At 41.7% G+C, this 27,595-nt stretch overlaps 1 protein-coding gene across 9 annotated transcripts in view; it reads right to left on the reverse strand.

Annotated features, from left to right (window-relative positions):
* Positions 1 to 27,595, reverse strand: part of LOC118402309 (fibroblast growth factor 12) — a 72,449-nt gene that overhangs the window by 20,681 nt on the left and 24,173 nt on the right. For 3 of the 9 annotated variants that reach the window (XR_004829469.2, XR_004829468.2, XR_008077496.1), the window contains exons 1-4: positions 22,479 to 26,726; positions 21,106 to 21,153; positions 16,908 to 17,018; positions 2,319 to 2,422 (exon numbers count right to left, since the gene is read on the reverse strand). Coding sequence is in view for 6 of the 9 variants with exons in the window: in XM_035800408.2 (XP_035656301.1) it covers positions 2,319 to 2,422; positions 16,908 to 17,018; positions 21,106 to 21,153; positions 22,479 to 22,677 (462 nt within the window). In the remaining 3 variants the exon portion in view is untranslated. The other 6 variants (XM_035800412.2, XM_035800411.2, XM_035800408.2 and 3 more) reach the window with 5 other exon arrangements.

The raw sequence follows: 27,595 nt of genomic DNA on the forward strand, positions 1-27,595 counted from the left end.
CTTTAGACGCTTCTGAAAGGCTAATTGACATAATTTGAGTCAATTGGAGGTGTACCTGTGGATGTATTTCAAGACCTACCTTCAAACTCAGTGCCTCTTTTCTTGACATCATGGGAAAATCAAAAGAAATCAGCCAAGACCTCAGCCAAAACATTGTAGACCTCCACAAGTCTGGTTCATCATTGGGAGCAATTTCCAAACGCCTGAAGGTACCACGTTCATCTGTACAAACAATAGTATGCAAGTATAAACACCATGGGACCACGCAGCCGTCATACCGCTCAGGAACGAGACGCGTTCTGTCTCCTAGAGATGAACGCACTTTGGTGCGAAAAGTGCAAATCAATCCCAGAACAACAGCAAAGGACCTTTTGAAGATGCTGGAGGAAACAGGTACAAAAGTATCTATATCCACAGTAAAATGAGTCATACATCGACATTACCTGAATGGCCGCTCAGCAAGGAAGAAGCCACTGCTCCAAAACCACCATTTTTAAAAAGCCAGACTACAGTTTGTAACTACACACGGTGACAAAGATCATACTTTTTGGAGAAATGTCCTCTGGTCTGATGAAACAAAAATAGAACTGTTTGGCCATAATGACCATTGTTATGTTTGGAGGGAAAAGGGGGAGGCTTGCAAGCCGAAGAACACCATCCCACCCGTGAAGCACGGGGTGGCAGCATCATGTTGTGGGGGTGCTTTGCTGCAGGAGGGACTGGTGCACTTCACAAAATAGATGGCATCATGAGGGGGGGAAATTATGTGGATATATTGAAGCAACATCTCAAGACATCAGTCAGGAAGTTAAAGCTTGGTCGCAAATGGGTCTTCCAAATGGACAATGACCCCAAGCATACTTCCAAAGTTGTGGCAAAATGGCTTAAGGACAACAAAGTCAAGGTGTTGGAGTGGCCATCACAAAGCCCTGACCTCAATCCCATAGAAAATCTGTGGGAAGAACTGAAAAAGCGTGTGCGAGCAAGGATGCCTACAAACCTGACTCAGTTACACCAGCTCTGTCAGGAGGAATGGGCCAAAATTCACCCAACTTATTGTGGGAAGCTTGTGGAAGGCTACCCAAAACATTTGCCCCAAGTTAAACAATTTAAAGAAAAAGCTACCAAATACTAATTGAGTGTATGCAAACTTCTGGCCCACTGGGAATGTGATGTAAGAAATACAATCTGAAATAAATCATTCTCTACTATTATTCTGACATTTCACATTCTTAAAATAAAGTGTTGATCCCAACTAATCTAAGACAGGGATTTTTTTACTCAGATTAAATGTCAGGAATTGTGAAAAACTGAGTTTAAAAGTATTTGGCTAAGGTGTATGTAAACTTCCAACTTCAACTGTAAGTAGCCCATACCCAACCCTCCAGTAAGTCGTGACAAACTCACTTACAAACTCTGTGTTGGACGAGACTGACTTCATGACCAAAACTATCCTATTTACACTTTGTAGTAAATTTTGAGACAAGAGGGCTTCCCGAGTAGCGCAGAGGTCTAAGGCACTGCATCGCAGTACTAGAGGCGTCACTACAGATCTGGCCCAGCGCTGTCTGGGTTAGGGGGTTTGGCCGGCTAGGTTTCCCTTGTCCCATCGCAGTCTAGCGACTCCTGTGGCGGGCCGGGCCATGCACGCTGACACGGTCGCAGGTTGGACGGTGTTTCCTCCGACACATTGGTGCGGCTGGCTTCCGGGTTAAGCGAGCAGTGTGTCAAGAAGCAGTGCAGCTTGGCAATGTCGTGTTTCAGAGGACGCATGGCTCTCGACCTTCGCCTCTCCCGAGTCCGTACGGGAGTTGCAGGGATGGGACAAGACTGTACCAATTTGATATCACGAAATTGGGGAGAAAAAAATATGAATAATAATTTTTAAAAAAAATACCATTTCACACAAGAGTAAATGTTTCTGACACATATTGATGCCACATAGGCAGTTGTCAAATGAGAAGTTTGATTTTAGGGGCAGTTAGTCTTTTTCTCTAAAGTTTGCATTAAGTGCATGCAAGGTACTAGAAAGAAATAAGGAAAAGGGTAGAAATTATTGCACAATAAAACAAGTGTTTTACACAGCTCCACACAAAAATACAGAAATTGATATGTATCAATGTAGAATGAATGTGGTAATGTACAATGAAGGAAAACATTTTACGAAACAAAACAAAAAACAAATTCAAAAACATATGCATGCACACTGCACAACATTAGCATGTATTCATACACACACAAAAAGACACGCATGGACTCATAAACAAACAGGCACAAACACACATACACACACGCCTGTGAGAGGCGGTGGCTCTTACTGAGCTGTAGAGGAATCCTTCTCCGTTCATTCCAATGTAGAGGCCGGCCTTCACCCCTTGGATGGCCACCACCCTCAGACCCACAGGAATTAGATTAAACAGTGCTGAGAGACAGAGAGAGAGAGACAGAGAGAGAGAGAGACAGAGAGAGAGAGACAGAGAGAGAGAGAGACAGAGAGAGAGAGACAGAGAGAGAGAGAGACAGAGAGAGAGAGAGAGAGAGAGAGAGAGAGAGAGAGAGAGACAGAGACAGAGAGAGAGAGAGAGAGAAAAGACAGGTATTACTCACCGGAGACCTTTTGACCTCGCACTTTTAGTATTTAACTTTTACCTGTGAAAGGCCTGCTGTGCGCAATTATAACTGAATTACCCGGGAGATGGATCCCACTTCTGACACCAGTGTGACCTGACTGATGTTCCTGTATGGCCCCTCTTAAAGTGGGGTTTTTGAACAGTGGCTGACATTGCAGTTATACCACATGCATTTTCCTTCTGAGGCAGAATTCCCTCTGAAGTGGACACTCCTTTTGAAGTGGTCTTCCCTGAGAGCAAATATTTGACAAAACGTGGACATCCCTCTCTCAGGTGGACTCTTTCCTAAAGTGGTCTTCCTCTAGTGGTGAATTTCCATGTTGAGTGGTTAGGGATACAGCACGAGCACTAAGAATATTGTAAGTGGTGACGGAATCAGATAAAGCTCAGATAAAGCTCACAGGGATTAGAGGAGAGGTGCCAACACACGTCTGTCCGCCCAGCAGATTCAATTTCACTCAATAAAAATCGACATGCCGCTTTCGCCTAGCTATAGTATAAATTGTCCTCTGAGGATCTCCAGGCAGGAGATATACTTACACTGAAAAGGCTTTGTTGGATCTTTCAGCTACTGTACTCTGAGCCCAATGTGGCGGGGTTGTCCAGCACTTCATAGTTTCCTTTCTTTTCCATTTTCTCGCTCTCTCTTTCATTCATCCGTCGCTCGGTTGCACTTTCTGACGGAGGCCTCTGTTGCTTTGATGACCAAAACGTGTCTCTCCGAGGATTCGTGCATGACTTCATGAGCGTGAGACAGAATGTTCTGGACGAGAGCTGCCGCTACATCAGCCATCAACAGCACAGACATATTGTAGGGTTCAATCAGATCAGATGCAGTGCCCTCAGACAGACCTAGACATATTGTAGGGTTCAATCAGATCAGATGCAGTGCCCTCAGACAGACCTAGACATATTGTAGGGTTCAATCAGATCAGATGCAGTGCCCTCAGACAGACCTAGACATATTGTAGGGTTCAATCAGACCAGATGCAGTCCCCTCAGACAGCCCTACATTGCCATTGCCTGAGATCAGAGAAGTGGTAGGACGTGTGGAGTAGAAATCATGAAATGATTAATAGCTGCCAGTGCTCTCATTTGACTTGTTCAACAACTGTGACTTAACTAATGAGACAGGAGCTGTCCTACATTCGAATCCGTAAGAGAAAACCCTGCTTTTGTCTACTTTATCGAATGATTCAACAATCATGTCCTTTAAGCATGCAAAGACATTGGCAAACATTGAGTTTTTATTTCATTTGATTTATTTAACCTTTATTTAACTAGGCAAGCGTTAACGACGAGCCTGTTACTCACGCGTCTATAATATCTGACAGACACCAGCTAAAGCTGGCCTAACCTGCCATATGCGAGTGTAAAAAGATTTCCAGAAATATTCATTCTTCAAAAGGGCAGACAAACGTGTCAAAGTGACTCAAGAACGTCAACTCCTAGGAATGTCAGCCCTCTGAAGAAGCTGTAATCGGCCAAGGCGAATCCAAAAGGGAAGGTAAGCCTGTTTGATGCGCTAATATGGGCTCGGTAGATAATACAACCCCGGGACAGTTTAGAAAGTGCTGGGCCGTGCAAATGGGAAGGGCAGTTCCTATAATCCTGAGGGACATCCTTTGGGTGAAATTTGGTGGGAGAAAGTGGGGGGGGGGCTTACTGTGACAGATAGAGAAGGCTCTCTCAGCTGCACTAACAGCTAATGCTAAACAAGAGCATTAGCCATGGAGATGATGGAGCAGGCGAAGAACTAGCACTGTATATAGAGTTGGTCTTCCACAACCAGAGATGGTTTCATAAGCCTCAATTTGTGCAGGTACTTATAGAGGAGCGATCAAACGAATACGCGATGAAATTAGTGTCGGGTTGCTGACTCAAAATTGAACACGGTTGTTAATGAATTTAATGGTGGTTTCCAAGCACTCTCTTGCAATTGTGTACTAACCTACCAGTCAATCATATTACCAATAAGACGCCCACTCAGTACTGTAAATGCAGCCGCCTGCACCCTAAAACCAGCTTTATCAGCCCACCAACAAATATCATGACATTTAGAAACCAAATTCCTAATTTTGGACAATTAAACAGAATGTTTTGTATTTGTGCATGAAATCCTCCTGTTCTCTGAAATCAACAGTTTATCCTTGTCAGATTTGCTTTCAGCTTGCTGCCTAAAGAATAAGCATGGACCATTCTTTATTGGAGGAAAATTAGAGGCCAAATAAATGTAACTGAAATGTCTGGTTTCACCATAGCTGGTCACACCTAGTATGCAGATCTGATCCCAAAAGTACAACCAAACCGCCTCCTGAAAGTAAATTATTCCTGCCATCTCGGCATCACGTAATGTAGCAGAGGTCAGGAGGTCGAGCAGTTCAAGGGTGGAGGTAATCTATTATTCTAATAATCCATCACACAGATCAATAGGTCCTGAATCCCAAGCTTTCACTTTGCATTTCTCTCCCTCTCGATCTCTCATCTCTCAACCCTCCCTCCCTACATGCCTATTAGTAACTATTGCTCAACAGTTCTCCAGCTCTCTCTTACTGTATTCCAAAATGTTCTATCTTTCCCCCAATGGGAAAAACAGACATCATGGTCACGTTGTATGGTGGTTGTTTAGAGAAAGGTTTTTAGCAAGCAGTTTTTATCTGGTTGTAATCTGGATATCTAACCAGATAACAACCAACAACGACGAGACGGCCTACAGGGAGGAGGTGAGGGCCCTCGGAGTGTGGTGTCAGGAAAATAACCTCACACTCAACGTCAACAAAACTAAGGAGATGATTGTGGACTTCAGGAAACAGCAGAGGGAACACCCCCCTATCCACATCGATGGAACAGTAGTGGAGAGGGTAGTAAGTTTTAAGTTCCTCGGCGTACACATCACAGACAAACTGAATTGGTCCACCCACACAGACAGCATCGTAAAGAAGGTGCAGCAGCGCCTCTTCAACCTCAGGAGGCTGAAGAAATTTGGCTCGTCACCAAAAGCACTCACAAACTTCTACAGATGCACAATCGAGAGCATCCTGTCGGGCTGTATCACCGCCTGGTACGGCAACTGCTCCGCCCACAACCGTAAGCCTCTCCAGAGGGTAGTGAGGTCTGCACAACGCATCACCGGGGGCAAACTACCTGCCCTCCAGGACACCTACACCACCCGATGTCACAGGAAGGCCATAAAGATCATCAAGGACAACAACCACCCCGAGCCAGTGCCTGTTCACCCCGCTATCATCCAGAAGGCAAGGCCAGTACAGGTGCATCAAAGCTGGGACCGAGAGACTGAAAAACAGCTTCTATCTCAAAGCCATCAGACTGTTAAACAGCCACCACTAACATTGAGTGGCTGCTGCCAACACACTGACTCAACTCCAGCCACTTTAATAATGGGAATTGATGTAAAATATATCACTAGACACTTTAAACAATGCTACTTAATATAATGTTTACATACCCTACATTATTTATCTCATATTTATACGTATATACTGTACTCTATATCATCTACTGCATCTTTATGTAATACATGTATCACTAGCCACTTTAAACTATGCCACTTTGTTTACATACTCATCTCATATGTATATACTGTACTCGATACCATCTACTGCATCTTGCCTATGCCGCTCTGTACCATCACTCATTCATATATCTTTATGTACATATTCTTTATCCCTTTACACTTGTGTGTATAAGGTAGTAGTTTTGAAATTGTTAGCTAGATTACTCGTTGGTTATTACTGCATTGTCGGAACTAGAAGCACAAGCATTTCGCTACACTCGCATTAACATCTGCTAACCATGTGTATGTGACAAATAAAATTGGATTTGATTTGAAAATATGACGTCTTTACCATGACAATTTGAATAATTTGATTTCATCATGGCAAAAATGCATCTTTACCTGGTTTTGAAAGAGACCACAATGTAAAAAATGACCCATCCAAAAATACCTCAATTGGTTACTAGTGAATGAGTTTGTTTTTCCCAATTGAAATAAACTACATTTGTTGAAACCAACTATATGATTCAATGTCAACTGTTATATTTGATTAATAACAAACCTATATTTCAAGTTTAACTTTCCCCCTCTGGTTAAACCTAATAAATAACAAATACAGACTAATATTTCATGTAAATACAAAACATCTTGTTTTGACTTTGGAATTCAATTTTATTTATTTTATTTTACCTTTATTTAACCAGGCAAGTCAGTTAAGAACAAATTCTTATCTTCAATGACGGCCTAAGAACAGTGGGTTAACTGCCTGTTCAGGAGCAGAAACAACAGATTTGTACCTTGTCAGCTCAGGGGTTTGAACTCACAACCTTCCGGTTACTAGTCCAACGCTCTAACCATTAGGTTACCCTGCCGCCCCAATAAATAAATTCCCTGTAAACTAAGTTTATTCAACAACTTGAAAAATTGTAATAATAAAATATAATATTTACAGAAGACCTTCACATTTAGCAAGCACAATATCATAACCAAGCAAAGGCTACCTTAACACAGAAACCTTATCAGGCTCTTAAAAAACAATCAGGCTCTTAAAATTACAACCTGAAAGCAACACCCCAAATTAGCCATGCCTCCAACTCCTCTGATAGGCTGTTGCCGCTATATTGCCCCCACCGCAATTCAACGCATATGCGCAAGGTGTTGAAAGAAACTTAGAAGTGTTCATTAATTTAAAAAATCACATTGATCTGACAAAATCATAATTTGATTTCAGAAAAAATTGAATAGAAGGTTGAATGAACCAATTTTCAATCATTCCAATCAGTAAAAGCACTTCAGATGAACAACAGTGCAGTTGGTTGCAATCTGGTTATACAATCATTTCTTAAACAGAAATTAAAGCATTAAGACATCATGAGCCAGCTAGGCCAGGTTGTTCTCTCCTTTCCTCTCTGTGTCGTCTTCAGTCTGTCTCTGAGCATGAAGCTTCTCGCAGAGGGAATTATTCATTTGGTACAAATGGAGAATGAGGTATTTTTAGTTCTATTTACTGAATTATTTACTGCGGTTTACTGCACTCCTCCATCCCTGGGCCAGCATTACTGGGTATTGAGAAGATTTCCCAGATACCACTGACCCAAATCACACTGTATTGGAAAACGGTCATTTATACGGTCATTTGGGGTATTATCAACAGTAAAATACTCAAGAAATGTTTTTACTGCAGCATACTGTAAATGATGGTGCATTGTGGGATAATGCTGTGGGTGGGGAAATAATTGCTGTATTTCGAATGGTACACACAAAAAAATACTGGAAGCAAGTGACCTGTAAGTTACTGTAAAAAAAAAAAAAAAAAAAGGTACACTATGTTACTAAATTCCAAATAAACTTTGGTTTAACAGCACATTACTGTAATCCACCTCTCATAATACAGTACCATACCGCAATTTACGAACACCAACAAACCTTTGACCACTAGTGAGTATATGGTACTGTTGTTTCTAGCTCATTAACATATTTTGAGGCGTGCCTTGTAAGAGGTATTGATTCCTGTGGTTATAGAGCCCCATCAATTGCAAAATATATAGGGGACACATTGGAGTGGCAGCAAGTCTCAAATGGTTGAGCATTTTGTCATGGCCTTTTTGTCTGTTTTGCCCTGTAGTTACTGCCAGTCTGGAAGCTTTTGTTAAGGCCTCTGGAAGTGTAAGTGATATAAAACACAAAATGTGAATTAAGATCACTTTATTTGTCAATTGCACACAAGGTCCAACTGAAATGTAACTTCTGCTTAAAAATAGACATGCATATGTTTTAAAGAGGTGTGGCCATACAGGGAGCTGTTGTTGTGGGGGTTAGGTGCCTTGCTCAAGGACACAACGGCAAGCAACGGAATCTAGGTTTTGATACAACTCACTTCCCAAAAGATTTTTGGGGCAAACTTTCCAAACTGAAGTAGTTTGATGCTGATCTACTTATCTGAGTGCTCAATCATGATTGTAGTGATTCGAACCGGCAACCCTCCGGCTGCTGGCTCACCTCTCTAACCGTAAGGCTACCTGCCGCCCTATGCTGGAATGTGTAAACATTTTACCTACACTGTAAAAAAAAAAATCCTGTTGTTTTCACGGTATCTTACTGGCAGCCAATAACCTGTTGGTTAATACAAAACAAATTACAGTATATAACCATAAATTCCAAAGAATGTATTGTTTAACCAAAGTTTATTTGGAATTTACAGTAACACATTTTTTTTTACAGTAACTTACAGGTAACTGTCTGCCAGTAAGTTACTGTAAAAACAAGTTACTGTTTTACAGTGTAGCAGCTAACCTGCTTACACCCATGCTGTAATTACAGTAAACTACAGTGAAATGCAAACCCCTCCTCTCAATGAATTTCATTACTTCATTAATTAAGTCATTCTGATTATTTTTACCATAAAATACAGACAATTCTATGGTATTGTACTGTGTGTCATTAAAAAATACACAGTACTTGCTTTGATACTGTATTTATATTACAGTAGGTGTACTGTAATATGAAACACATAATTTTACAAGCCACTGAGCTGCCTATAACATGCTGTCCCCCCCCCAGAGGAAGTTGTCGCCAATATTTCAATATAATTTCCTGTCCTAGCGATGAAATGCATGTTTAGGTTCCACCTCCGAAGAATGACGAAGGCTACTTATACACATTCAAGAATTGGGTGTGGTAATTTCCCAGTGGAGTTGATGAACATCAACTAATAGGGCTAGCTAGCATGCTAACCTTATCTAGATAGCTAATTAGCTATTTTGCTAACCTTATCGAGCTAGCTAATGTTATATGTTGTTGGATATTTTACTACACCGTATTCAAAAGATTAGCCAGCTGGCTCTATGGATGGTTCTGGAGCTGGATTTGTCATAAGCATTGATTTAGGGAAAATATTGCCACAGATGGCAACCACTGTCCTATCTTTGACTTCGCCATCTATTGTTTTCTCCAAAGTTTTGTCATCTTCCATAAATTACGGCCACAAATCCAACACAGAAATAGTTAGAAATAATAAAATGAAGCGCTGGTAATATGGAAAGCTGACTGATATGCGTTTTTCTACATTGTAATGGACCGCGGTACAGCAAAGCAAAGTCAGCCCATGCTCATGACTCATGGTTCTCACAAATGATAGGCTACAATGACTTTGCTCATGATCATGCACGACACGTAACTAACTATAAATTCCTTCTGCTTCTTTGGTATTATGGCAATCCTCAAACAAATGTTATAGGTGCAGGCTGCGGCTGCCACCTACTATATTGGCTGTGTATCAGCCTACTATTCTGTATTATAAACTGGTTGGTTTGAGCACTGAATGTTGATTGGCTGTGGTATATCAGACCGTATACAACGGGTATGATAAAACATTCACGTTTACTGCTCTAATTACGTTGGTAATCAGTTTATAATAGCAATAAGACACATCGGGGGGTTGTGATATACTGTATGGCCAATATACCATGGCTAAGGGCTGTGTACACCTCCGCGTTGCGTCGTGCCTAAGAACAGCACTGAGCCGTGCTATATTGGCAATATACCACACATCCTCAGGCCTTAATTGCTTAAGTATGAATTCATTATACTTTGTGCAAAATTACCAACTAACCCTGCACCCATTGAAACCTCACCACTATTCCACTACTTTGTCCCTATCTGATCCTACTCCAGGCCAGCAGTCTGGGAGGACGGGCACTGTCGTTCAAAACATATTTTCTGCAGTAAAATCTTGTACACCCTGTGGCGACCCATCATTCAGGGTTGGTGGGGCAAATAAAATAAAAAATAAAATATATACACTACCAGTCAAAAGTTTTAGAACACCTACTCCTTCAAGGGTTTTTCTATTTCTTCCTATTATTATTTAAAAAATGTACCCCCTTTTTCTCCATAATTTTGTGGTATCCAATTGGTAGTTACAGTCTTGTCCCATCGCTGCAAGTCCCGTACAGACTTGGGAGAGGCGAAGGTCGAGAGCCGTGCGTCCTCCAAAACACAACCCAGCCAAGCCGCACTGCTTCTTGACACAATGCCCACTTAACCCAGAAGCCAGCCGCACCAATGTGTCGGATGAAACACCGTACACCTGGCGACCTTGTCAACGTGCATTGCTGCTGGCCAGCCACAGGAGTCGCTAGTGCGCGATGGGACAAGAACATCCCTTCCGGCCAAACCCTCCCCTAACACGGAACCCAAACCGGCTGCGCGCATGTGCCATCGTGCACCATCGTGCATAAATGTACTTTGTCCCCCCTCAACAAACGCGATCACGACACGCAGGTTAAAATATCAAAACAAACTCTGAAACAATTACATTAATTTGGAGACAGGTCAAAAAGCATTAAACATTTATGGCAATTTAGCTAGCTAGCTTGCACTTGCTAGCTAATTTGTCCTATTTAGCTAGCTTGCTGTTGCTAGCTAATTTGTCCTGGGATATAAACATTGACTTGTTATTTTACCTGAAATGCACAAGGTCCTCTACTCCGACAATTAATCCACACATAAAATGGTCAACCTAATCGTTTCTAGTCATCTCTACTCCTTCCAGGCTTTTCTTCTCTGGACTTTATATTGCGATTAGCAACTTTCATAAATTAGGTGCATTACCGCCACCGATCTTGTTCGTCTTTCAGTCACCCACGTGGGTATAACCAATGAGGAGATGGCACGTGGGTACCTGCTTCTATAAACCAATGAGGATATGGGAGAGGCAGGACTTGCATTACAAATAGAACTGACTTCTATTTTAGCCCGTGGCAACTCAGACACTTGTTGGCGCGCGTGAGCAGTGTGGGTGCAATAATTTAATAATATAGATTTCTAAATTTATTTTGCAACGCGAGCGCACGGTGTAGTCAGCCTGTAACCCAGATGACATTGGGCCAATTGTACACTGCCCCATGGGTCTACCGGTCACGGCCGGCTGCGACAGAGCCAGGATTTGAACCAGGATCTCTTGTGGCACAGATAGCACTGTGATGAAGTGCCTTAGACCACAGTGCCACTCGAGATGCAAGTGTTTTTCTTTATTTTTACTATTTTCTACATTGTAGAATAATAGTGAAGACATCAAAACTACGAAATAACACATATGGAATCATGTAGTAACCAAAAAAGTGTTAAACAAATCAAAACATATTTTATATTTGAGATTCTTCAAATAGTCACCCTTTGCCTTGATGACAGCTTTGCACACTCTTGGCATTCTCTCAACCAGATTCATGAGGTAGCCACCTGGAATGCATTTCAATTAACAGGTGTGCCTTGTTAAATGTTCATTTGTGGAATTTCTTTCCTTAATGCATTTGAGCCAATCAGTTGTGTTGTGACATGGTAGTGGTGGAAAACAGAAGATAGCTCTATTTGGTAAAAGTCCATATTATGGCACGAACAGCTCAAATAAGCAAATAGTTATTATCATTACTTTAAGACATGAAGGTCAGTCAATACGGAAAGTTTCAAGAACTTTGAAAGTTTCTTCAAGTGCAGTCACAAAAACCATCAAGCACTATGATGAAACTGTCTCTCATGAGAAACTGGCTCTCAAGTCTAAGTCCTTAGTAAGGGTAGACATGGAACATGTATACGCTTTGGGTCCTGCAAGTTACATTAGAAGAGCCCTTGAGCCAAGAAGGCTCAAGTTCATTGGCCACAGATAAAAATCAAATCAAAATCACATTGTATGTACAGTAGCTGATCATGTCAACATCTTACTTTCAAAATCTTAGCTGGCAGTCATCATCATGAATCAAGTCGACAATCTACTGGTAAATCCTTTTTAATCCTTATCATATGAAGAGAAATAAAGACGAGAAATAATAGATAGAATGTATGCTGCTCATCGGCCATCAGACATAAACATTACACAACAAATTGGAAATTTGCAAATTCAACAATGAGCGGTTTCTAAGGAATCCCGTGTTATTTGAAGTGTATCGTTTTTGACATGCAAAGACCCAAATGGCGTTCACCCTAATAATTTGGTCTATTTTCACCTCTTAATTTCGCCTACTGTTCTAACTTGGTGGTGCACATGTAGCCTATAACCTGTTTTAGAGAAATGTAATCATCGAAAATGAGCTTTCGTTGTCTGCTTATATGCCCCTTTTATTTATCCTACGGTTTTGACTTGGTGTACAGGGAGTACACTGGAAGAACGGCCCATGTTCTGAATTCTGTCCCTGTACATTTCAAAAGTGCTGAACAAATAGTTATATTGACTACGTCCGTCATCGCTCGCTCATTAATTTTTTAATCGAAATTACGGATTGCCTCTTATCCGCTTGTCGTCCCCTTATGCCATAGTTTGTACATCTCAATTGTCAGTAGAACCCACATTTGTTTAAGCAAGTCAGCCATATCAGCTATGTTTTTTTAAAAGGCAGTAAATGAGGATGAATGAACTGTTTCGCTGCCAGACAAGGCTCCGCTAGGTGTAGCAGTGGTAAGGTGTTGGGACAGCTGTTGGGACTCTGCTGTTGGGACAGCTTTATGTAGGTCCTAACCGTTTGTCACCGTTATAGTGCAATTACTGTATTGTTTAGTGTTGTGTTGTGTAGTGGCTATGCTGGCATGCATCCCACATAATTTTTTGGCCCCACCAAGATTTATCTGCTAAAATCGCCACTGCGTACACCCAAGTACTTCTCTGCAGCTTCCACCACAACATCTATCCTCTGTGATTTACATTCCAGTCCTGCGGTACAATTGACAACCATGGCCATGAATGCCAAAAAAACAACCTTACTGAAGCACGTTATTCCTATCACTCTCTATTGGCCTCGGTCTACTCACAGGTAGCCTCTTAAGATCCCTCACCCTGGACCCATCTTTCTCTACTACTCTCCTCACTGCCTCATCATACGACACCTTCTGTACTACTCTGATCCTGGAATCCTCAACCTGCCTTTCTATCACCAGACACCTCTGATCTCCAGCACCATGGGAACCCCTACAGTTTGCACACAGAACCTTTCACACATCTAGGAAACTCCCTCATACATACTGCTGCCACATGACTATAAGCTTGACACCTAAAACAACGTAATGGATTCGAGACAAAAGCTCTCACGGGATAACTGACCCATCCTAACTTAACTTTATCTGAACTCAGTAGTACAGATAGTGTATTCTCTGTTTCACCACACTCTCCACTGGGTCTGCGTCGCACCAAACGGCGGGTGTCACAGACACGGCGAACTTCAGTTGATCCTCCTCAACACTGAACACCACTCCAGTTATCACTCCTTTCAGCAGAGCCCTGCTCCAGAGAGGAAGGAAAGTCACAGTTCTTGTCCTATAAGTTCCTTGATTTTTTTTTTTGCATGTGCCTTTTCAATATCTGGATAGATACTTTTTTCTAGCTAACGTTACACCAATCAAAGCAGTGGAGCGTGTAGTGAAGAAAAACTTTTGTGGTCAGAACCATTCATCTTGGGGCGATGGGGGGAGATGGTTTGCAAAATGCTATCATCTCACGCAATTACACAATTGATAAAATTGTCATATACACTACCGTTCTAAAGTTTGGGGTCACTTAGAAATGTCCTTGTTTTCGAAACATAAGCACATTTTTTGTCCATTAAAATAACATCAAATTGATGCCAGCATCCCGGAGTTGCCTCTTCACTTGACATTGGGACTGGTGTTTTGCAGGTACTATTTAATGAAACTGCCACTTGAGGACTTGTGAGGCGTCTGTTTCTCAAACTAGACACTCTAATGTACTTGTCCTCTTGCTCAGTTGTGTACCGGGGCCTCTAACTCCTCTTTCTATTCTGGTTAGATCCAGTTTGAGCTGTTCTGTGAATAGAGTAGTACACAGCATTGTATGAGATCTTCAGTTTCTTAGCAATTTCTTGCATGGAATATCCTTCATTTCTCAGAACAAGAAGAGACTGATGAGTTTCAGAAGAAAGTTATTTATTTCTGGCCATTTTGAGCTGTAATCGAACCCACAAATGCTGATGCTCCAGATACACAACTGGTCTGAATAAGGCCAGTTTTATTGCTTCTTTAATCAGAACAACAGTTTTCAGCTATGCTAACATAATTGCAAAAGGGTTTTCTAATGATCAATTAGCCTTTTAAAATGATAAACTTGGATTAGCTAACACAACGTGCCATTGGAACACAGGAGTGATGGTTGCTGATAATAGACCTCTGTACACCTATGTAGATATTCCATTAAAAATTGTCCGTTTCCTGCTACAATAGTCATGTACAACATTAACAATGTCTACACTATAATTCTGATAAAATTTTAATGTATTTTAATGGACAAAAAAAAGTGCTTTTCTTTCAAAAACATGGACATTTTTAAGTGACCCCAAACTTTTGAACGGTAGTATACACATACATATACATATACATATAATATAGAGTACCAGTCAAAAGTTTGGAAACACCTACTAATTCAGGGGTTTTTCTTTATTTTTACTATTTTCTACATCGTAGGATAACTATGAAATAACACATATGGAATCATGTAGTAACCAAAAAACTGTTAAACAAATATATTTTACATTCTTCAAAGTAGCCACCCTTTGCCTTTATGACAGCTTTGCACACTCTTGGCATTCTCTCAACTATGGTTCCTAGAGGGCAAAGTAATCCTTGAGTAGCGCCACTGGCCCCTAGGAAACTATTGTCTGTCCGACATAAATACTGATCCTGGGGCTTAACCTATTCCTGAGGGATTGTTAACAATGCAGAGACTGTTACCCCCCGAGACACATTCCTCCAGGGTGACTCCTTTAGGGAAAGCTGTTTCGACAGAAACCGCATCGGCCCAACTCTTTGACTCTGCTCAAGACCCCCAACACAAATGCATTGTTATCCCTCTCCTCCCTGTGTAAATACTTGTTCATAGGGAGACACTGTAAAGATTACTGCTTCGGTGCATGGAGAGAGCGACCACTGTAAAAGTGGAGGGAAATGACTCGTGGAATGATCCTTTGGACCAGATTTCTCCTGAGAATGAAGTTCCTTCGATTGGACTTATTCCCCGCCATGAACATCCACAGCGAAAGTGCAGTTGTGATAATCACAGGCTTTAGACCTGAATAAATCAAAACACTAACTAGGTTTCCATCCAATTGGTGACAGATTTTCATGCGACTATTAAAAAATGTGCATTAAAACAATATGCGCAATTTCCCACCAGATGGTTTTACCATGCATTGAATAAAAAATACATGTTAAATGGGTTTTCATCGCATTTTCAACTCTACTGATGGGTTTTCTCACCATAAATGTTGAGTTATATAGCGTGTCCAAGTTTACGTCGATATATATGGTTATTATATAAATATTTGTCCATAAAAGCATTTCTCCCGACATTTCTCGCATAATTCATGTTACCGACAAAAAGATCCTAACCTTGTCTAGCATATTTTGTTTTGTCGACAATTGGAACGTTTATTGTTTCCATCAGGCGTTTTGACATTCTTTATACAAAGTGCTTGACTTGCATAAAAGGGTTGAATGGAAACCTGGTTAATGTGGCACTTACATCCACACAGTGGCACACAAGGGATGTTTTGCTAGACGCCGGGAGGTGCTTCCATTTGATATAAAAAAAAACATATTTTAGTGTTCTCAGTTGAACATGCAAATTTTAATCCAAATAGTTTTTCTTTTCTATCAAAATTATAATGGATTTGACACAAACTCTAGGCTGTTTATTTCTCAATATTACACTGATGTGTAATATTGTCTAAAACTGTCACGCGAGGCAAAAAAATGATATATGCAAATTGCTAATCTGCAAGACTGTTTAAAAGTTCGACCCAATTGATTGTTCGCAGCTGGTGTATTTTACATAGTTATATATCTTGGCAGTAGATGTTGGCACTTAGCTATAACAAAACTGCACACACATTTGCACACACATTTTGTTTCACAGTAAATACTAAATAGCAGGCCAAATTGGTTAGCTTAGCAAGTCTGTCATGCTTTGATCATACAATACCATAAAGGAAGTCATACTAAATGGGGTAACGTGAGTATCCCAGTTCAGAGTCTTTAAAAGTGCATCCTTCCTTCCTTCCTTCCTTCCTTAAAGTAATCACTGATTAGAAATGACTAGACAGGTGAAAGCTATGTGGCAGAGCCCTTGCGTTCACCTGTCAAATCATGTCTAACCACTATTCTGTCAAGAAAGGAAGGACACACTTTTAAGAAACTGGAATTGGGCCAGTGACTAGTGGTAACCATGCGGCATGCTTGGAGTCGTAGTGCCTAACCCAATTACTCACTGTAGTCGCTGTTCTCGTCCTTGCTGCCATCGATAGAGCCGTCCGGCTGCATCTGCAGGTAGAAGCCCTGCTGGCTGAACAATCGTGTCACGATGCCTTTCAGCTGCGGCTCTGAAACAAAGGACAGACCCCCACCACGCCCCACCCCCCAGGGGCATGTCAGACCACACCCCTATCACTTCACACCTCGCCACAGCTGCTCACATTGACAAACTAGTAAAACAGATGTTGGGGATGTGGTTAGCGGTAAAAAGCCTGGGTACCAGATTGGGGTCAGGGGTGAGAATTGACTTGGCGTAGAATAAGAAAATTCAAGAGAATCAATGGGTGGGCTCGTAGTCACGACAGTAACCTATGCATCTGAACTGTTACCTTGTTGTACTGCCAACTTGCTAGCTAAGGTATCTCCTAACATTTATAAGACAAACTGACCCTTGAATACGGATGCATTTGTAAAAATGATGTATATTTACTGCACTCTTGTAGTCTGGTGATGTTAATGAGTGGTTCTTGAAGGTAATGATGTAATCTGAAATGTAATACAGTATATTATGGTGCAACAGCAACTGGCCTAAATTTTGGGGGGTTTTGAGGGTTGAGATTGACCTGTTCTTCACAATTTGTATGAGATGATTGCCTTGTGTGAATATTCACATTGTCACTGTTCACCAAGGGATGAATCCTAACCTTTTATGTGCTTAACTTGAACTTTTGCGTAAATAATGAACGGATGTCGTTGGGATATTTGTGCAAAAACAACAGTTGTGCACAATCATCTCAAACTGGTATTCTGCCCTATGTAACTGTTTGCTCCTAGATGGGCCTGGTAACGTTGGTGAGCCGGGACTTCATAATGTGGGTTTGAGTAACATAAATCCACAACTGTATGTTGATTGTGCCGTTTAGGGCTTTCAACACCACAACTGATCCCCAATCAAAGGCTATGGTTATATCCTGAGGAGAGTCAGCCCAAAATGTCATACCATCTATAAATAACTCTGAGTTTACCTTCCAACTTGGTGGTGCTGATGATATTTGGAGGAGAGCCGAGCTAGCACTGGGCTCAGGTTGCAGCAATCAACACTTGTGAGGGAGCAGGTGGATACGGAGTTTTAGCCCAAGGCTATGGGAGTCTTCTCTCCCAAGGCAAGAAAAAAATGTATGTGTGAATGAGACTGTTTATCGTTTGGGAAAGGGTGGGGGTGCTAGAAGATCACGTTGTGAGAAACAATAATCTGTGAACTCTCAGGAATGATTCACATGCAGTTATTTTGATTGTGTGGATAGTTTCACTTCGATGGAGCTCATCACCAGTAGCACTTACAGTGAAAATAGATTGTGAGTAAACGATCTTGCATTTGGGATTTTTGGTCGTTCGATATTTGGCCTTTATGAAAAAGCACGTGTTAGATTTGGATAGAACTACAGTGCCTTCGGTAAGTTATGAGACCCGTTGACTTTTTACACATTTTGTTACGTTACAGCCTTAGTCTAAAATGTATTAAATAAATACAAATCTTCAGCAATCTACACACAATACCCCATAATGACAAAGATAAAACAGATTTTGAAAAATGTTTGTTCATTTACAAAAAAATTATACTTATTTACATAAGTATTCAGACCCATTGCTATGAGACGCAAAATTGAGCTCAGGTGCATCCTGTTTCCATTGTTCATCCTTGAAATGATTCTACAACTTGATTGGAGTCCACCTGTGGTAAATTCAATTAATTGGACATGATTTGGAAAGGCCTGTCTATATAAGGTCTCACAGTTGACAGTGCATGTCCGTGCAAAAACCAACCATCTCTGCAGCACTCCACAATTAGGCCTTTATGGTAGAGTGACCAGACGGAAGCCACTCCTCAGTAAAAGGCACATGACAGCCCGCTTGGAGTTTGCCAAAAGGCACCTAAACACTCTAAGACCATGAGAAACAATGTTCTCTGGTCTAATGAAATCAAGATTCAACTCTTTGACCAGAATGCTTTGCGTTACATCTGGAGGAAACCTGGAACCATCCCTACGGTGAAGCATGGTGGTGGCAGCATCATGCTGTGCGGATGTTTTTCAGTGGCAGGGACTGGGAGACTAGTCAGGATCAAGGCAAAGATGTACGGAACAAAATACAGAGATCCTTGATGAAAACCTGCTCCAGAGCACTCAGGACCTCAGACTGGGGTGAAGGTTCATCTTCCAACGGGACAACGACCCTAAACACAAAGCCAAGACAATGCAGGAGTGGTTTCGGGACAAGTTTCTGAAAATCCTTGAGTGGGCCAGCCAGAGCCCGGACTTGAACCCGATCGAACATCTCTGGAGAGACCTGAAAATAGCTGTCCATCAAACCTGACAGGGCTAGAGAGGATCTGCAGAGAAGAATGGGAGAAACTCTCTATATACAGGAGTGCCAAGCTTGTAGTGTCATACCCAAGAAGACTCAAGGTTGTAATCGCTGCCAAAGGTGATTCAACAAAGTAGTGAGTCTGAAAACTTATGTAAATGTGCTATTTCATTTTTATTTCCTTTTTTAAATGTTATTATAAATTAGCATACATTTCTAAAAGCTTGTTATTGCTTTGTCATTATTGGCAATTGTGTGTATATTGATGAGGGGAAAAAATATGTAATACATTTTAGAATATATATATATATAACCTACTAAATGTGGAAAAAGTCAAGGGGGCTGAATACTTTCCAAAGGCACTGTATATTATAGAAGTGATGCTGCTTATGGAGTCATGCAAAGGTTCATTTGAAGCACGGTTGAAGTTAAGGCAGTTGTGATCCAACTGGATCAACCATCGTATAATCTGTGAAAGTGTAAAACAACGTTCATCATCAAACTGAGAGTGAATGGGAAGTCGCAATCTGGAAATAATGAATCCTTCACTTTGCCTGAGCTAAACAAACAAAATTGTGTTTGGATGCAAGTTCATTATTCAATTGAATTTTCTTGGTCTTTAAATTAAACAAACCATTCATTGATCAAGATCAGATCTTTAGAGGTGTAGTGTGAATATGTGGACGGGTTCAGATAGGGCTGATGGTGTAGCATCAGAATCGGGGCTAGTGTCCACAGTGGATCTGTAGGCCTCCAGAGCTGGTCCTGGAGCAGATTAGTGGCATTTGATCCATACTGTAGTTGAGCCCAGGGTTGGCCTGCAAGCTGACCTCGCAGCAGTGGAGGTTCATGTCGCCTCAGCTGTACACTATTCTGTCCATCAACCCACAACTCACTTCCCTTCGGGGGTGGAGCCATCAATCTCTGGGACAGGCCCGCCATCATCCATCATGGGTAGGGCAAAGAGAGTGGGGGCTAGCTGGGGGGGGTTCACTAAATCACATGTGATAACTGCACTTCTGTAAATAAAGGGCTAAGTAATCACTGACAGCAGAGCACGTCAGCTCCATTCAGAGGGGCGGGAAACAGAATGGACGTGCGTTTACGTGCAAGTGAAGTATGCTGGTATGTGTGAGAGGAGAAAGAAATAGAGGGTGAGGGAGTGTGTAAGTATGAGTTTGAGAGAGACGGGTGGACATTGAAGGAGCAAATTACCTGTTTTTGCGCTTGGGATATGCCTAGTATGGGAGAATGTGCCTGTGTGTATGAATGCTGACTGGAGCCATTCAAAATGGCACAACTTTACGTGTACCGATGCAGAGACATACACAGGGACATTTGGGTATGTTGACAAATGGCGTTATGACCATGAAATGGTGAATGATCACCTCAACTGCTACCGTCGACAAGTTAGACAGGGAAAACACAGCAGGTCGATGCACACAAATAAACAGACCGCCACCCAGTCACACAGCAATACTCCACATGTGACATACATGTTAAACACAAACAAAGACACACTGGAGGAGGAAAACGAAGAGAGAGAATAAAAACTGATCTGACACATACGAACTGAAAGACTGAGACAAAAAACGAGAGGGAGAGAGTAGCCAAGGACAAAGAGACTACTGGAAGAGAGCGTTACAAGGTGTAAAGAAAAAAAATAAATAAATTGAAAGCATAGTGTCAAACAAATCAGCAGGGGTCACCGGCACCAGACAGGTGCTATAAGCCATCACCCACCCACCTCCCCTCCCTCGCAACAGGGGTATCGACATGGGCGCGAGATGGGGCGGGGGGTGGAGACGGAAAAAAAACACAGCACACACGGATGGAGGCTGAGCTACTAACCTAGCCTGCCGCCCTTACGGGACACCTGTGGAGGTTTGGAGGGTGCATCTTACAGGGGATAAAAGGAAAAACAAGATTCTTTTAACAGACAAATTCCTCCAGCATTGGCTGTTTGTCAAAATGCTAAAATCATTATAGCAGTATAGGGATATGAGGTAAAGGACATGTGCTGTCTGTCTGTCTATGGTCCAGTTTGGTCTGTCTGTCTATGGTCCTGTTATGTCTGTCTGTCGGCCTATGGTCCTGTTCTGTCTGTCTATCGGTCTATAGTCCTGTTCTGTCTGTCTGTCTATGGTCCTGTTCTGTCTGTCTGTCTGTCTACGGTCCTGTTCTGTCTGTGATTCTGGTCAGTCTGTCTGTGGTTCTGGTCTGTCAGTTTGTCTATGGTTCCGGTCTGTTTGTCTGTGGTTTTGGTCTGTCAGTTTGTCTATGGTTCTGGTCTCTCTTGTCTGTGGTTTTGGTTTGTCTGTGATTCTGGTCTGTCTGCATGCGTTTCTCTTCTGTCTGTCTGTGGTTTTGTTCTGTCTGTCTGTATTTGGTTCTGGTCTGCCTGCCTGTCTGTCTGTGGTTTTGGCCTGTCTGTCTGTCTGTCTGTGTCTGTCTGTGGGGATGGTGCACCTGCTGTTCATCACATGACAGCCTTTGGTTCGATAAGGAGAGGAATGATTTGCCCGTTCCTCTTTATCTGTGCACCAGGAGGATGGGAAGAATGATACCTTAGCATAGTAGGAACGGAGCCTGTGTCCATCAATACGCCTGGGTAGCCTCTTAATCACTATAGCTACCTCACTAAACTGCAATAAACATCCCCACTGCAATAAACATTTACCATTAAACATTTAATCTCAAAAGAGCCTTGGTGCACTGCGGTGCAACTTATCTTCACTAAGTCTCAATTTGCATTCATTATTGAATTATTTAAGGTAGCATTATTCTACTTGGCAAGGGGGATGTAAAAAATAAATCTGGAATAAAAATATATGTTAATTTATGTAAGCCAATATTTGCCTTCTAACAGAAATGCACAGCATTTGACTATATGATAGGATGGCAATAACGGTGCCAAGATAAACGATCATTCTGACCACAGCAATATAACATACATATTGGTAACGTCACAACATATACATCGTTTTACATTGAGGCTGATACGGCAGGATGTGGGTAAACTGTTGTGTCTTGCGGTGGTTCTCGACAGAGATATGGGAGCTATGGAACAGGTGGAATTTTCGCATCGCATTCTCAGACACCGCGGATAAATCTACCTGCAGCCTTTTAGATGGGCTAGCTAGAGCCTTCGACTGCGGTAATGCCTTAGCTCGGCTCGGTCGAGGGGCAGGGGGAACCGTTGCACACAAAACTACAGCACTGACCTGGTCGCCGCCGAGCGGCTGGTCTTTTCTTGCCACTGCAGAAACGGACTTTGCTGAAGACCCCCAAGAAATGCCGCTCGCATATGGAACGTGGGTCTTTGCTGGGGCTGGGGCGCCGTTTAGTAGTGGAGACCCGGTCACTGTTTGACTCCCTCGCCTGGCGTTTCTGTCGGATCAAGGAGCTGGCGATTGCGGCCATCTCCCTCGCGGGCGAGCCGAACCGAAACCGAGCCCAGAATCGTTGGACAGATGTCGAGTTGTGTGCGGCTGTTTGGTGCAAAAGGAACCGGGTGGAGAAAATCGAATTTACGGTCCACGGGGGTTTACTCAAATGTCATTCCGATCCCCTTTAGAAAATCCACCAAGTCCCGCGCATCATCGGGCATCCATACTGCATCATGGGGAACGATACCAGCCTACAGTCACAAATTCCTTGCAGGGAAAGCGTCAAATGCCATTGACTCATAAAACATATGCCGCAAATTTACGCGCGGATAAAAGCATGGCTACAAAATGTAGGCTATTCAAAAAAAGTCACAACAGTTTGTAAATAAGTTTGTGCGTTGTCGGAACGTGCGTGCGTGCACACAATTGAGTCTCAGGTATTCCAGTTGAATGGCGCCAAGTCTGACAAGATCGACTCTGTGCAATCCTCATGTGCACGGAAAATCGGTAAGTGGCAAAATATCCAACACCGTAATGCATTCGAGACACCTTAAACTCCACTGTAAACAATTTCATCAACAGCTGCGTTTATGCAACGCCTCGTAACTTTTCAACGTATTAAGCCAAATACAACGCCGAATCGAGAGGCGACGAGAGCTAGGTGACTGTCTGTTTGGCTGCCCCACTCGCTCTCGAGGACTACGGGCATTTGTGCCAGCGCACCAGCACCTCTACCAGTAGCAGACACCGCGAGCACTCTCGGGGAAAGACAATGGTCTGCGAGAATGCAGCAGCAACATGGTGATTTGGGCTTTTACGATGAGAGAAAACAAATATGCGTTTTGTTGTTATTATTGTCCGTAGTTTCTTATTGCCCACAAACCATTGGTGTAGCCTAAAGGAGTATTTCCAATGCGTTCCGTATGGATGTGTGGCGTGTGCTATCGCCGACCAGGCAAGCGTGAATGGGCTCACCTTTCGATCTCTCTCACTCTACGCAATCATACGTGATTGAGGTTTGGATGAGGAATTCTCCGGGGCACAGAATAAATGAGAGGGGCACGGAGAGAGCGAGAGGCAGGAGGGGCAGCGGAGTAAGGGAGAGAGTGTGTGTGTCTGTACACGTGCATGTAAGAGAGAGAGTGTACGTGTATGCGTAAGAGAGAGACGGAGAGCGCGGATCTCCAAAATAACGGCGTGCTGTGGTCCCTACACGCGGTCAACCCCAAACTGTCCACGGATTTGAGAAGCACGTCGGTGCCACATTTTTTTTTCATGGGACAAGAGTCTTTCTTCAGTATGAAATGGAGCAGTGAAGAATGTTATATCATCTGGTGCTACAGGGACAACTTGGCCCAATGGTATTCAGACTATACCGTTCAAATTCCATTGGTTTATGAGTCCATTTCGCAAACATCAGTTTTATATTATATTGTTTTATACACTGCAGCATTCAAGTACATCCCTATTTAATTGGGTCTCACATTAGTTCGAAGTGTCTATGGACACGTGATGGCTAAAGAGTTTATGCAACATTACCCTACACGAATCTCGGCGCACAATGCACATATACTGGTAGAAATAAAGCACATATTGATATAAGGCAGCGACAACACAACAGGACTAAATTACAGACATATACACACACACGTGAATCACATGAAATACAGTGACTTTATGTGAATTCTAATTTGGTGAAAGTAATATTCTGTTCCATGCGTTATTACAGTGTCATTACAAGGGTGTCATGACACGTTATAACAAGTGTTATATCAAGTCTGCCAGTGTTAGTGTTCTGGCAGTGGCAGGCCCTCTCAATGAAAGTGGCAACTCCTGACCTCTGTTGCATTAACTGATGAATGGCGGTGTGTGTGTTTTTTTTCTGGTGCTGTGTCCTATATCACGTGTGTGTCCACATGTAGGAGCACACACGCTACAGCGGCTTGGAGGGTGGGAGGGAGAATGATGTGAGTCACACAGTACATGGAAAACCTCTTGCCTCCCTGCCACAGAGAGTTGGCATGAAACATTCAGGGGTAAACTTTGTCTGGGTTTGACATCTCTTCTCTGAAAACGGAATCAATGATTGAGGAAGCTACTGTCTCGCTCCTTGTCTCGACTCTACCCCCTGTCTTCTCAAGTAAGTTTCAGAGTAAGAGACACAATTGTCAATCAAGGGGCCATTTGGGATGCATAGCTTATAAGTCTGGGGCGGTGAAAGGGGTTTGAGTGTGTGTGTGTGTGTGTGTGTGTGTGTGTGTGTGTGTGTGTGTGTGTGTGTGTGTTCGCCTTGTGAGTTAGTGCCAAAGTGTTCATGCATATTGTTAGGTGGGGGGGTGCAAGCGCATATATGTCAAAACTGATATTTAATTACTACCAGAAAATATAATCAATAGCAAATCCCAAATGACATAATTTATCATTTTTACTGTTTGTCGCCCTGAATGGCACCCTATTTCCCTAATAGTGCACTACTTTGAACCAGGGCCTATAGAGCTTTGGTCAAAAGTTGTTCACTATGTAGGGATTAGGATGCCATTTACTGTAGGATGTATTCACTGTCTGTCGCCCCACGTAATTTTCTGATATACCGTTCTGTGGAGAAGGGGTTCATGGGTATTATGGAGAATTCTTGGAAAGGGGAAATGGCTCCCACATAATTAAATTATATATCATCTCTTACAGAATACAAATAGAATAGCTCTCTATGGTGGCTCCACTCTGGTGCCGAATAAAGACCAGGCCCAAAATGGGACGTATGTCATTGTCACAATAAGATTAAAAAAATATATTTAAAAAAATAAGCTTTTCCCTAATGGGTAACTACTTTACGCAAAGTGAATTGTACATTACAAGTTCTCTCTCCTCAAGATGCCTACTGCTTCATTCCATCTGTCCACACAGAATGTCTTCTTGTGTGATTTACTGTAAAACAAGTAGTTACAGTAAAACCCCTCATCATCGGTTTTCATATTGTGGATGTTATCATTGTATAACTCTATTTAATCCATATTATTGTGCTGAAATGTCAACATTAAACAGTCTCCATTACATGACCTATTCTTGTTTTCTCTATAGTATATACCCCTATAGGTAATATATTTACGGTGTAGCATTGACCTTCATTATTTTCTACTATCAATAAATGCCCTGAAATGTCTGAGTCAAGTGAGTGATATTTTTTTTTCATTCCTTTTAAACATTTTTTTTAAGGTTTTATGTTTTTCTACTTCATCACTTGTCATATTGTAGACAATAATCAACATATATCACAGCATGTGTATGTGTATGTAAATGTTAGTAAATGCTTTCTGTGTAGTTGTCACTGTTCAAATCCCACTGGGCACAGACGTCAGTTCCAATGTCTAGTTTTGATTTATGATTTGGTTGAGTTGTCAACTAACATGAGTTCAACATGAAATTAAATAAATGTATCACCATATCGTTAGATTTAGGTTCAAAGTTGGGTGAGAAAAAAAAGAAATGCTCTTACGTTGATGACGATTAGTTTTCCACATTTATTCAACGACATCAAAGGTTTTTAGGGTTGAAATGATGTGGAAACAAAGTTGATTCAACCAGTTTTTGCCCAGTGGGATACAAATGCTCCTTTATTTGTTACTCAACAAAATGAAGTCATTTGTGTCTCAACAAAGCTTAAAGGTCCAATGCAGCTGTTTTTACCTCAATATCAAATCATTTCTGGGTAACAATTAAGTATCTTACTGTGAACATATTTCTATAAAAATTGTCAAAAAGAAACAGAAATAGCTTCTTAGCAAAGATAAATTTCTCAAGCAAGAATTTTGATAGGACTGTCTGTGAGTGGTCTGAGGGGAAAACTGAAAACTAACTGTTATTGGCAGAGAGGTTTGGAACTCTCTTTCTTATTGGTCTATTAATTAACAAATGTAACGCCTGGTGATGTCACCAGGCAGGCCAAAACTCCATCACATCAAAACAGTTTGAGATTTCAGGCCATATTTTCAAACAGCGTTTACACTAAAAAGGCATTATGATAATTTTTACAATTACACAGTATTATTCCAACCTCCTAGTGTGGAAATATACATATAAAACATAGGATGTCACGTTTTTGACTGCACTGGGCCTTTAATCAGCATTCAGTCTGTTGTAGAGTGATTCTCGTTTCACTAGACAGGAAACTCATATCACTAACATTTTAATTTTAATAGATTCCTTCAAATTCTGAAAATATTGAAACATTTACAACAACGCGGCCAAAGTGATCTTGTTCACCAGCTGTGAGCCTGTCAACCCCGCGGAACAGTGCCACAGCAGGCCACGGCGTTCCAAGAAGAGCACTACAGATTTCCTTATATCTACCGCCATCTTGTGGACATTGCGTCTTTGTCATGCGTCAAGTATTTTAGTGCTCAATTTCAGTTGTCTTGTCATTAGAGCATACTGCATTTGTTTTTTCTTGTACATAAAACTATTTACTGTACTGGAAATGTGACCACAAAGAGAAGTGTGATACTGAACTTTTTCACGATATAATAAGAAGTGCATCTTAGATTGTGTTACGTTGTGTACTCTATTGGCACTCTTGTAAACTATTGGAATACATAGTTGCAATCCTCTCCCCCATTCCATAAACAGACTGCAGCATGATGGAATGTCAGTTTTAGTGCCCTCGGGAAATAAAGTATACATTTCATGGCCAGATCTCAATTTTTTAAAACTTTATTTAACTAGGTAAGTCAGTTAAGGAGAAATATTGAAATGTTCAATGATGACCTAGGTCAGAACCACAGATTTGTTTTATTTTGATTCGATCTTGCAACCTTTCGGTTACTAGTCCAATGCTCTAACCACTAGGCTACCTGCCACCTATTATGTGCAAGGTCAGAGTAGATACAGGTAACTGACAAAATAAAGGGCATACTTGAGTAAATGAGGGATACAAAGTAAGCAATTAACTTCTCATC

This window comes from Oncorhynchus keta, chromosome 23 (genome assembly GCF_023373465.1).
Source record: "Oncorhynchus keta strain PuntledgeMale-10-30-2019 chromosome 23, Oket_V2, whole genome shotgun sequence".
Classification (NCBI taxonomy): domain Eukaryota; kingdom Metazoa; phylum Chordata; class Actinopteri; order Salmoniformes; family Salmonidae; genus Oncorhynchus; species Oncorhynchus keta.